General features: G+C 48.9%; 1 protein-coding gene across 1 annotated transcript in view; it reads right to left on the reverse strand.

Moving 5' to 3' along the window:
• Positions 1 to 12,058, reverse strand: part of LOC103798351 (axin-1) — a gene marked incomplete at its 5' end in the record, with an annotated part of 21,993 nt that overhangs the window by 7,391 nt on the left and 2,544 nt on the right. Inside the window, 2 exons of the mRNA XM_009070606.1 lie at positions 1,288 to 1,841; positions 6,822 to 6,959. Of these exons, the coding sequence (XP_009068854.1) occupies positions 1,288 to 1,841; positions 6,822 to 6,959 (692 nt within the window). The remainder of the gene's footprint in view (positions 1 to 1,287; positions 1,842 to 6,821; positions 6,960 to 12,058) is intronic.

Here is a 12,058-nt window from a genome sequence, read left to right on the forward strand (position 1 = left end):
CCAAATGAGTCCCTGTGGCAAGATCTACCACAAGAAGGTTGTGTTAATCCCCTGTCTCTTTGCTCAGAGTAGAAGGTTCATCCTGGTGCTGCAAACTGTCAGCTGCCTCTCCACACCTGACCACCACTTAAAACCTGAGTCCTATCAGCCCCAGATTCACCAATACCCCAAACTGCTGATTTGCCAGGCCCAGAATTTGCTTCTCACCCTCCCTGTGGCAAGATCTACCACAAGAAGGTTGTGTTAATCCCCTGTCTCTTTGCTCAGAGTAGAAGGTTCATCCTGGTGCTGCAAACTGTCAGCTGCCTCTCCACACCTGACCACCACTTAAAACCTGAGTCCTATCAGCCCCAGATTCACCAATACCCCAAACTGCTGATTTGCCAGGCCCAGAATTTGCTTCTCACCCTGATTTGAATTGAGACTTCAGATCATGGTGTAAGATCACATCCAAGCAGGGTGGGCTGCCTTCCACAGGCTCTTGTGTGTGAGGAAGCCCAGACACCTCAACCACTGTAGCCAGAGGGATGTCAGGCAGCAGCCACACTTTGTCTACAGCTCTGGGTGCAGCAAAGACTCCTACAGGAACCCCATGTGCAGCCTCATGCTCAAGAGGCCATGCACAATTCCCCCGTGCTGGCTTGTCATGGCCACAGGCTGTGATTTCATGGGACCCTCATTGTCCTAACCACCCACCTGCTTTACTCTGTAGAACCTTGCTCCTTCTCTGTGTTCACAAACACACACAGGACCTTAAAGCCACAGAAGAGAAACAGACCCCTAGATAGCTTTGCTGATTTTTTTGGGGAAAAGCCTGGAGAGGGGTTGCTGCAGATCTAAAAAGCCAGGGCAAGCTGACAACTTCTCTGCTTCTCCCCACATGGGGACTACTGGGTATCAAACAAAACTTGTTTCCATTATCCAGACCTCGAGACACAGCCCTATACTTAGCAATTCCTGGTGCATGGAGAAATAGACCATCATCTGCAACTTCTAAGAACATCCACTGCTAGGAGGTGAAAGGAGCCTATTTTATAACCAAGACCACTAAAAACCCTGGTTAGAGGATGTTTTTCCACACCAGATCACAGAGATGACAAGGGGTCTATAAGGGTTATTGGGGCATATCCATTTCTGAAGGAAAAACCAGTGGGAGGCCCTCAAACCATGTCCCAGCAAAAGCTTTCACAAGAAAATGTGGTTCAGCAACTGTTTCACTGACATTACAAAAAAGCTTCCTAGAGAAGCTACAGCTTTGGGAATCCCATCGGGTGTTCCCTGACTCACCTGTAGCCTAAAGAGTCCATGGGGACAGGGGCCATGCCCAAGTTTTCACTGTAGTTTCGTGACTTTGTTGCATAGTTATGTGAATCTACATTCCAAGCAAAGCTGTTCTGCACTCGCTGCGTGGCCTCGGCCTCGATTTGCTCTTTTGGTTTCATCATGCTGTGGTGATGGATGTGGTGGTAGATATGTTTATGGTGGTATAAGTTCGCTGCATCCAGTTTCATTCCTGATTTTGTTGCGTGTTTCCCATGCCCTGGAGGAATTGTTCCTAGTGTCCCTGACAGCTTTCCTAAGTGGCCGCTTTCTGGGGACCGTGGCTTGGGAGAGTGACGGCCAGGCCCTGGAGACTGGCAGCCTGGTGTTTTCATCACACGCTGGACATGTTCATCAAGGATGCTTTCGGGGTTTTCTTCATGGGCATCTCTCACCTGCATCCCAGCACAGCCCATCTCAGCGTAACGGGGAGCAAAGTGATGAAAGGCTTGGGCGGAAGGCATCTTGTGGCTAATGATGGAGGGACCAGAAGAGATATCTGCATCCTCACCTTCTTCTTCCTGCAAGAAACATGGGGACAATCAGAGGATGATAGCAAGAGTGGTGGAAGAGGTCCTCAGTCCCACCTGCTGCTCACAGCAGGACTGCTGCCAACCCTGGGGTCAGGCCTGGCTTAGTCCAGATAGATCTTGAAAACCTTCAAGACGGAGATCCACCACCTCTCTGGAGACCTGTCCCAGACTGCCACCCTCCAGCAGAAAATTCCTAATGCTCAAACCAAGCCTGTGCAGTCAGGGTGCCAAAAAGCAGAGCTGCTCAGGTCTCTCTGTACCTGAGTTTTGAGCCACCATTAACAATGTTCTGCACACACTACCCGAAGAGACTGAGGTGAGCTCTGACAGGCAGTCACATACCTCAACCAGGGTTTACAGATGCAGCCTGCTGACAAGCCCAACACCTCCATCGGATGCGTGAGCAGGCAGAACCTTACTAAAAAGCTTCCCAAGTCCCTTGAAGATGGTTCGGTAACAACCACCAGCAGAAACACAACTTACCACACCGTCCCTGTGACTTCCTCTGTGCCTTTGGTAAGGCACTGCTTCAAAGCCCATCAGATAAAGCCCAGAGCTACAGGATATGTGGCAAATCACTTCTGAGTCAGGAGAGACTAGGAGGGTTCTCACCCAAATGACTATTCCACAAAGCAAAGCCAAGAGTGGGTTTGTAACAGGAGGGAGCAGCATGAATGGTTTTGAAAATCAAACTGATTTCTCCCAGGCATGCTAAGGTGGAGTGGAACCCTTCATGCAGAGAAGGAAACGGGTTGGAACTAACTGTTTGTTCTTGCAGTTCACACTGGTCTAGGACATGCTGTTAGCGACCCTTAAGTCCTTGCCAGGAGGAATTAAACTCCTCCATGCTGACAGCTACGGTTTTGATGCTGACGAACTACTTTATGCTCCAACATAAACTCAGATATTTATGAAGTTTCTTTATTGGAAGTCAGGATTCCTATTTGTTTTAATTACATAAGCAGGATTCCAGCAAGCCCTTTAATCCCACTCCTTTTCCTCCTCTGGCACAGTAAAGAAATCAGCTGCAGCACAGGGTATCTCTGCCCTGCCAGATAAATACACCTACTGGAGAACACTGACTCCCATCAGCTTTGCCTGTCAGATGCCATCATCCATCACTTGATAACCAGCTTCAAAGTTTCAGCTGCCAACCACACAGCAAGAAAGTAAATAGCAGACTTCCTCCCAGTGTCACACACCTGGGGGTTCTGACCTGAAACAGGGACAGTGACAGGCTTTAAAAGTGCCAGAGCTGTGGGTGCTCCAAGCCTGGGGGTGTGACATGATGCCTGTGTCTGGAGGGGACACCACCTTCTCACAGATTGCTCTGAGGAACTCCAGAGGCACCTTTTAACCACAGCCACACACTGCAGCCTGCCAGCCACCCGCCCTGGGCACCAAGCTCAGGGGCAGGACACAATAAGGCATGTGCTGACTAAATCCCTGCCACTGGGGCCAGCATTTATTAGCAGTGCATGATAACCCAGTGATACACTCAGCACTTGGGAGGCTTTTAGGGCTGGTACCTCTCAGGTTTAAATACTAACTGATGTGCTGGGCAGGCTCTGACCCTGGCACAGGCCCCTGAGGAATGGCAGCACATCCTTTCTACTCAGAGCAAGAGCTCTGGCAGTGCTTTCACACCGGAGTAGGGCGGCATGAGAGTGGCAACCCAGGGTGTTCCAGCCAAATGGGTGACTGGGATTCGGGAAATCCTCTGGCTGCCTGGAACCCCATTTTGCAGATAACACAGACTTTTGCTTCAAGAATGAGATCAGGCCTCAGGCTCACATCAGGTAGGAAAGCCCCAACAGTGAGACAAAGACAGTGAACGAAGGAATTGGGGTGACTATCCCAAGCTGTCCTCTCTCCTTGAGCAGGACACAGGTTCAAGTCAAGGCTGCAGGTACCAATTCTGCTGAATCTTTTCACTGTGCTTAGTCTACAGTGAAGAAACTGATATATGTGGTGTGGGCTCTGGAGTGTTCTGACACCTCACTGCAGTGAGCTGGGCAAGGTTTGGTGGTGAGCTGGGCAGAACTTGGTGGTGAGCTGGGCAAAGTTTGGCCGTGAGCTGGACAAAGCATCGCAGAGAGCTAGACAAAGCCTGGCAGTGAGCTGGGCAAAGCTTGGTGGAGAGCTGGGCACAGCCCAGCAGTGAAATGGGCAAAGCTTGGAGGTGAGCTGGACAAAGCCTGGCAGTGAGCTGGGCAAAGTTTGGCAGTGAGCTCGACAAAGCTTGGAGGTGAGCTGGGCACAGCCTGGCAGCACGCACAGCCTCCAGGCAGGTGGGGAACCCCCGGGTGCCATAACCACTAGATGGTGCTTTGTTGACATAATATTGTCAGAAAGCTCTTCCACCAGCTCCCACAGGCAGCGGCAGTGGGAGAGATGCAGGTTCCAACTTTGCTGACTGTCTTGCTGAGCTATTTTTACTCCCCAGCAAGGCTGGGGGTGCCCTTCCCTTTGAATTAGGAGGCTGAGAGCTGCACTGATGAGCTACGGGCAAGCGATACCTTGCAGCAAACCTCCTCTGCCTTCTCCCAGTCCCACCCATCTGGCTGCTGCTGGGCGGTAAGAGAAAACAGCTCTCCTAAGCACGAGTGCCCCTTCCACCATCATGCAAACGACTTCCCTCTCTACTCAGGCAATGTTTTATATTCAAATAGTGAGAATCTCAGCGGTGGCTTTGCTTCTCCTGGCTTATTTTCCATTCACTCAGTTCAGAGTGATCTGTATGATTTGATACTGGTCTGATGCTGTGGCTTCCATGCACGGACATGAGGCTGAAGTGCCTCAAAAACTAATATGGGAACATGCGTATCCTCTAATCCTCTCCCACACTGCTCAGAATAATGAACAAATTCAGAGTTTGCTTTTTTTTTAAAACAGAAATCTGTCAGTCTTTTCAGTAAAAGGCATTTGGCTTTACATCAGATGCCTCTTCTCGATGTTACTGCATGATGTGTCTTTGACAGGGAACCTTCATGCAGCTCAGTATGGGGGAGAAAAAGTCTTTTTTCCTAGCTTTTGCAAAATATTTCCAGCCTCTCTGCTAAGCTGATAAATGCCTAGTGTGACTAATGCTCGTGGTTTCCCTGTACTGCTGTGCAGTGAGCCATGCAGACCTGGGAAAAGGTTACCCTGTAGTCCTGGTGTTCAGGTCACAGAAAAAAAGCCCTGTGATCTATCAGGATTCCAGCTCTCCCTCTTGCTGATACCAGCAGCTCCTGCACCTTAAGTGCTGACCTAAAAAAGCTACAATTGCTTACTCTTGAGTTTTTCCTGAATGGCTAATGTCAGATGCCAGCCAGTCAATGAAATACATTCTGGAGACAGCAAAGAGGTTTAATATATAGCATTAGTGGAAGTCTTGGGCTTAAAAATAGATTAAGTCACACAAAAATGTGTTTAAACAGACTTAAATTTATTCTCTGGCACATAGGTATTTGCTGATTTTATGGTATTGCTACTGGCAGCTTCTTCAAGGAGGCAGAGAGCTGGGATAATGCAGTCTGGTACAGGTTGGGGCTGCAATGGAGCCACAGGGGGAGGATGAAGGGGAGGAGGAGGAGGAGGAAGAGTGTTCTAGGACTTTGTTGGCAGAAAATGCTGTTGGTTACATTGGCTTTGTCTAGAAAGCAACAGTCACCAGACAGGACAATGGAGCAATTCCAGAAGAACAGGAATCTAATCACAAAATAGCACCTCACTGGCTTTTTCTGGCTGGATGCAGAGGTGCAGGGAGTTTGCTGGAAAACGCCTAGAGCTGGGGGGGACCTTACAGATCCTTTTGCCACCCTCACTTCTCTGCATTTGAAATGCAGATGTGATTTCATGCAAGCACTACAACCCACAGCTCTTTTCTGTTTGAAGAGTTACTAGATCAACATTTTAAAATACTCCAGTGGGGGCTGAAGGTTCTTTCCCGGAGCCCTAGAGGCTCAACTTCCCTGAAAGCACAGAGCCAGCTGAGCCAGGCACCAACACCTTTGCTTTAAGGGAGAGCTGCAGGTTACTGAGCACAGAGCCTTTGCCTCAGGGCCACAGCAGCTATTAACTGCAGAGAGCCACAATTTCCTCACGCAGGGCTGTAGTTACACTGACACTGGTGATGTTCAGTAACACCATGGTGTCCTCCAGAATCTCTGCTGTAACCCCACCACAAGCTGCACAGGTACCCACGAGCTGCAGTGTCTCAGAAGATACAGTGTGCATACTGCTGAAGAGGGTTCTCACACAGGTGATACCAGATGACCAATACTTTGCTGTCTCCCTTTTGGAGCATGTTGTGGAGCTAAAGGCCTTGCACACTTTCCCTGGTTCATTTAAAAAATCCTCAGGCTCTGAAGGGCCCCAGCAGAACCACAGCTCACAGCACTCAGTGCCACTGGCTGGGCATCCCCAGCCACCCACACAGAGTCAGTGTGTTTCTCTGCCCAGGAGAGGGATCACTTCCAAAATTTCTAGGGATGTGCTAGGCACTGTTGGGCAGAACCCAAACAGCCTGATAGCAGACACAAACACCTCCAAGCATAACATCACCTGCCATCTGGTAACCATTTGTGGGGGAAACAGGGATCCCACAAAACGCCTAGGGGAAGGTAAACCCCAGTGACAGAGTCTCCAGCTTCATACGGAAGGGACTGCTCACAAAGCGAGGAGAGAGAAGGTGATGGAGAGCATCCATAGCCCCTAACTGGTGGCAGAAGTGGGCACTGCTGTGCCACAACTGATATCTTACAGCTGGGAGGAAGCACTGGAGCTCACAGAGTCCTGCATGGACAGGGGAACAGCATCGTAGAAGCTCCTAGGCAACGGGAGCCTCCTGGAGCCCCATGCAAGTGAGGACCATGGCTGTTGGAGCAGGGAACTGGTCACCCCAGTTGCTTCCCCAGCAGCTGAAAGCTCCCTGTGGTATAAACAGACTCTCAGGCTGGTAGAGTAGGCAAGAAGGTTACTGACCGCTCGAACACGTTTAAGGCGCTCCTCTAATTTCTCCTCTGCTTCACGTTCCTTCTGTACTTCCTCCAAACGATTGATCAGTTCTGCAGCAAACTTCTCTGGTTCAACGTGGATATCCTTTGGCATTCGGTATGTACGCTGCAGGGGAAACACAGCAGGGTTAGTGAAAGCTGCATGAAAAACGACACGTTTCTTCTGGAGGCTTTGCTAACTGGAAATGCCGGTCGTTCCGCTGGGGAGCTGAGGAAGGACAGGCTGCCAGGCACTGAGCTGCAGCCCAGGACCTGGGGGCTGGAAGCTGAGCCTCCCCCATGAGCTCCTGAGCTGGCACCAGCTCCACACATCACCCCTTGTAAGGGAAAAGTTTTCTGGAGCCGCAATTCAACAAGCTCTTTTGGCACCAAACTCCACTTAGGGATGGATATGCTCTTCTTCCAATGTACACATGGTCAACAGGAACATCCTGATCTCAAAGGGTGGGAAAAGGATGTACAGACCTCTCAACTTCTCATGGATCATGTTTATAGCAGTGCTGCTTTCACTCTGATAGAAAGGAGGACTCTGATACACACTTACTCAGCCCATCCCAGAAGGAGCAGTGTATGCCAGTCAATCTCTGCAAATCCAGCCCAGAGCCACAAAAGGCCCCAGTTCCCACAAAGCATCCTCCCTCACCAGAGGATCCTACAGGGCTGCATCTTGGCTCTTCAGAGCTGTGCAACGATCCCCTGCTTGCTTTATCAATACAGCACCCTCACAAGCACAGAGATGCCATTTTTCTGCTTGCTCTGGGTGAATAAATGAATATTTATGGTAGTTCAAGGACATTCTTGATTCCTTATGCTGAGTTACTTTGTCCCTAAATTCCTGAGCTCTGGGATAAGAAATTTGTGAAGTATGAATCTATCAGCTGCTGTATTTGCCTCCTCATTTTTATCCCTTCTGTATTATTTTGCTAAAATTGTAGAAAAAATGACACAGCAGAGATAAAAATTTAATTTGGAGGAAAAAATAGTTGGAAAATTCAACAGCATAAAACCCTGCATTCAAATATTTCAATACCAACATGAGAGAAATACACACTCTATAGGACCAGAGATAAAATTAAATGTGAAGACATGAGATAATTCACAGCAAAAGAACAAATGCAGCATCAGAAGCAGACATCGAGCTGGAAAAGTTTAAAGGAGGATGAGAGACCACCAGAATTTATCCCAGACCAGCCAAAAGATCAAAGCAGAAGACTAAAATAGTGCTTTGCCTCAAAACCTGACAAAAGTATGCAAATTGTATTGGCTTTTCTGTCCCTGCCAGCTGTCGGGTGGGAGGAGGGAAGAACCCCAGAGGCAGTAAAGACCCCACTGAGGGCACCAAGGAGCTGAGGACATCTTTCACGACACCCCAGCTGGGCTGCAGAGGTCCCAGTTAAAGCACCACTTATTTTGTTTGCCAAGAGGAATGGGTTTTCCTGACCCTGCCAGCAAATCTCAGTCCCAGTGACCCCTTTGAGCTGGGAACAACCCCAACCAACCTTCCCCTTCATCCACGTTGGCTGAAGAGAGCACAACACGTGAGCTACCAGGTGGCTCCAACCCTGGGATGACAACATTGCTGCCACCAGGACCTCCAGCCCTGCAATCAGTGGCACGTATTAAAAAAACCAAACCAAACCAAAAACACTGCAGAAAAAGATTTTCATCAAAAAAATGTTTAGTCTTGAAATACTGGCACAGGGGTCAAAGCCACATGCTTCACCTTTCTGCTGTCCACAAATGGGCCCCAGTCATGCTCCAGCACGGGGGAAGATGTGGCAGAGCTGGTTCCTGCTCTGTTACTCCCTGAGGAGCTTCTAGGATGCAAGTGATGTCTCCCTGTTGCCCTGCATAGCCCAGGGGAGCACTTCTGGCTAAGGGAGCCTGCTTCCCTCTGAAATCCCAAACCCATGACCACCACCCTGTGGGGCAGTGCCAGCAATTCCCAAGGAGAGAAACCTCTCTCTTGCCTGACAAGTCCCAACCTGCTGGGTGATGTGTTCCCTCCCTCCTGCCACCTCAGACAGGACAACTCCCCCTGTGGTTGTTTGTACGAGGGCAGCACCGAGCCCTGCTCCGTTAGACACCTAATGAACCTAATGAGAGGCAGCTCAGAGCTCAGCAGGTACAGTCTTGGGTCTCCTCATTGCAGCTACCACAGGAAAACACAAATGGGAAATAATTTCTCTTTATTTTCCTAGCTTCTGATGCAATGCAGCATCCCAAACCAAAGGCTCTCCCAAGCCTCTGGCAGCAGTGGGTGCAAAGAGGGAAGCTTGCTAACCTGTCTGAGTCCTGTTCCAATAAGGTGGTTCTCTTCTGGCCCAGTAATGCTTATTGACCACAGCTCTGTTTCTGATGAGGATCTGAAGACATTCACTGCTGTACCCAGGGAACTCAAGATAAGACAATTCTGGACTTTTACAACTAATACCTCAGCATGTTTATCAACAGTTTCTTAAAGTCTGGAGGTGATTGAAGCTCAACTACAGAAAGTACAATAATCAAACCCAAGGATCTTTAGGATGAACTAATTTTCCTCTCTTTGAAAAAATGCTGCATCTGCAAAACCCACTGCCCTGTCCTTGGAGCCTCCCACTCAGCACCACAGCTTGCAGAGGTCTCAGCAGCCTGTCTGAGGGTGCAAGATGCAGCCCCTTCTGTGCAACCATCTCTGCAAGGGTCTCCCTGAGCATCCAAGTTCAGTGCACCTGAAACAAACCTCACTTTGCCCCACAGATACTGGTTGCACGTGCCCTGTGTTGTCCTGGCAGGTACCTGTAAGGGTGACTCACAGAGCTGACAAGCAGGATGATGCTCTGTACATTGCCATAGGTCTGACTTTATTGCTAGCTCAAAGAATGAGCTACACAGACTTCCCCAAAACTAAGAGTACTGCAGAATAATGAATGCAAATTCCCTGTGCTGAAATAATGCAGATAACTGCCGAGGGCTCTCTCTATCTCCCTGAACAGCAAACATGGATTGCACTGACCTGGTTCAAAAGGCTTAAGACAACAAAGTGTTTGAAACTTTTATCAAATGATGGGCCTTACTTCAGACAGGGAGACATGGGAGACAGGCTCCATCAAACACCAGCCAGGCTGAGCCTGTGCCCAGAGCAGGATCCTTCAGGGCCTTGAACCTGCCCCCAGCTTCCCATGAGCATAGAGTCCTGCCAAGGGAGTCACAAATAAGCTGTTTATTGTTCTGAAATCAGAAGAGCTTCAAATGCTTTTGTTCCAAATAAAGGGTGTGGGCACTTTCCAAGAGCTAGCTGGTTTTGGAGGATCCTGCCTTCCAGTCTGGACTAGAATGAGATCTCTGGGCACTTGGCATCAACCACTCAGAAAGCAAACACCTCATTTTTGAAGAATTGTTTATCTACAGCTGTTGCATCTAATGTTTTATTTAATTGCCTATCTGTGTTTATTTAGAGCCACTAGTTCAGAAAGGTCTGCTCTGAACCAAACCACACTTACTTGGAGAGGCTGCAGAGGACAACAGACATGAGGCTGATTGGCAAAACCAGAAATTGCTTGAACTGGTCGGGATGGAGCAATCTTTGCTAGTGACAGCTTTGAGGAAGGATTCCTTGAGGTACCTACCACCAGAACATCGTCCTTGACATGTGAAGTGTCTGAAGCTCCGGTACCCTGGGAAAGAAGCAGCCTGCTAAGAACATGTGAGACACACAGGCTCTCCAGCAGTTCCATTTAGCATCCACTCTCATCTTTTCTCCTTCTTTTCTTGGAGCTGATGGAGTGGGAGTTGCATGGATTTTGTAATGTTTTCCAGCATTATATTGGGCAGAGGTTCCTACCCAATCCCAAGGAACGACAGGTTGGACTGAACTGTTTCTGACAGATCTGACTGGGCCAAAGAATTCTGTGCTGGTAAATCTCCCTCATCTACAGGAGGTTTGATGCCTCCACGATGCCTGAGTGGTTGATGTTAGATCACAAGTCTGACTTGGAAATGAAAGAAGAGAGCAGGCTAGAGAAGCTAAGAGAATAGAAGTTCTGAACCTCCATGTCTCTCCGATTAATGCATTCCTCTGTGATGTGTCTGCAAGGGGAAAATGGTGTTTCTGTACCAGAAACACTCATGGCAGAGCTCATGGACTGCTGAGTTTCAGCATCCACTGGAGCAGCATTCAGGGATCAGGAAGGAGTCCCACTGCTGCAAGGCTAGTCAGGAAAATGGCATAAAACAGCCGATGGGAATTCTGACCAGGTTCTCAGCTCGCAGGGCAGAAAAGCTCATTTAGCCACAGGATAAGGCAGCACAAGACCAGGCTTCTCCTGGTACAGCTCCTCCTGTACACTTCTCATCTGTGGTCACTCACAATTTTTTGTTCCACTCCAGAACACTCCAGAAGCCATCTCACAGCATCCCTGATTGTGGGGCGGGACAGGAGGGCTCCCCCCATGAACCAACTACAGCCAGAACAGCACAAAATGGCTTCTTTATGCAGTTAAACAAACAAACCAAATCCCGAGTCTTAATGCTTGAGGTTGGATTTTTTCTGAATGTCCTGTGAAAAAGGGGGACCTCCCTCTCCTGGTAATGGATGAAGACCTGGGCTAAATACAGAGCAATAGCACAGGTACAGCCCTGTATTCTCCAGGCTTTCTCCCTTCCTTTGGGAACTTGTTGCTCTTTCCTTCCTTGGTGCTCCAAGACTCTGCTGAACTCCAAGCTATGGAAAACCACATGAAAACAACACTCACTCACTGTGTAATGTGCTCCTGCCAGAGGCACAAAACAGAGGTCTCTCTGCTTTGCTAGAGATCTTCACCCACTGCATTCCTGGGCAGAGTGCCACTTCACAGGACACAACTTTTCCAAACTTAGGGCACTGGTGAGTTGGTAAGTATGGAAGATCTGAGTTGGTGAGTGTGGAAGATGCAGATCACAGCCATCCACACACCATCTCCTGCTGCAGAGCAGGGTGTCCTACATACCCAGCACATGCTGTTGCTGTTTGGAGGCAGCACGGCTGTTGGAACTGGCAGGCACTCTCCTGTGAACATACAATCACTGCACTTTATAGCTTCTGGACCTAACTACAAGCGCTGCTATTAAAAGCAATGTTAAGTCCTTTCAGAATTTTGCATAATAGCCCCATAGCTCATTTGTCAGGGAACAGTAAGGTCTGTAAAGGACTTCTGCAATGACTTTCGGAAGTAAGAGCTTCTCTGC

This window comes from Acanthisitta chloris, unplaced genomic scaffold (genome assembly GCF_000695815.1).
Source record: "Acanthisitta chloris isolate BGI_N310 unplaced genomic scaffold, ASM69581v1 scaffold20172, whole genome shotgun sequence".
NCBI lineage: Eukaryota > Metazoa > Chordata > Aves > Passeriformes > Acanthisittidae > Acanthisitta > Acanthisitta chloris.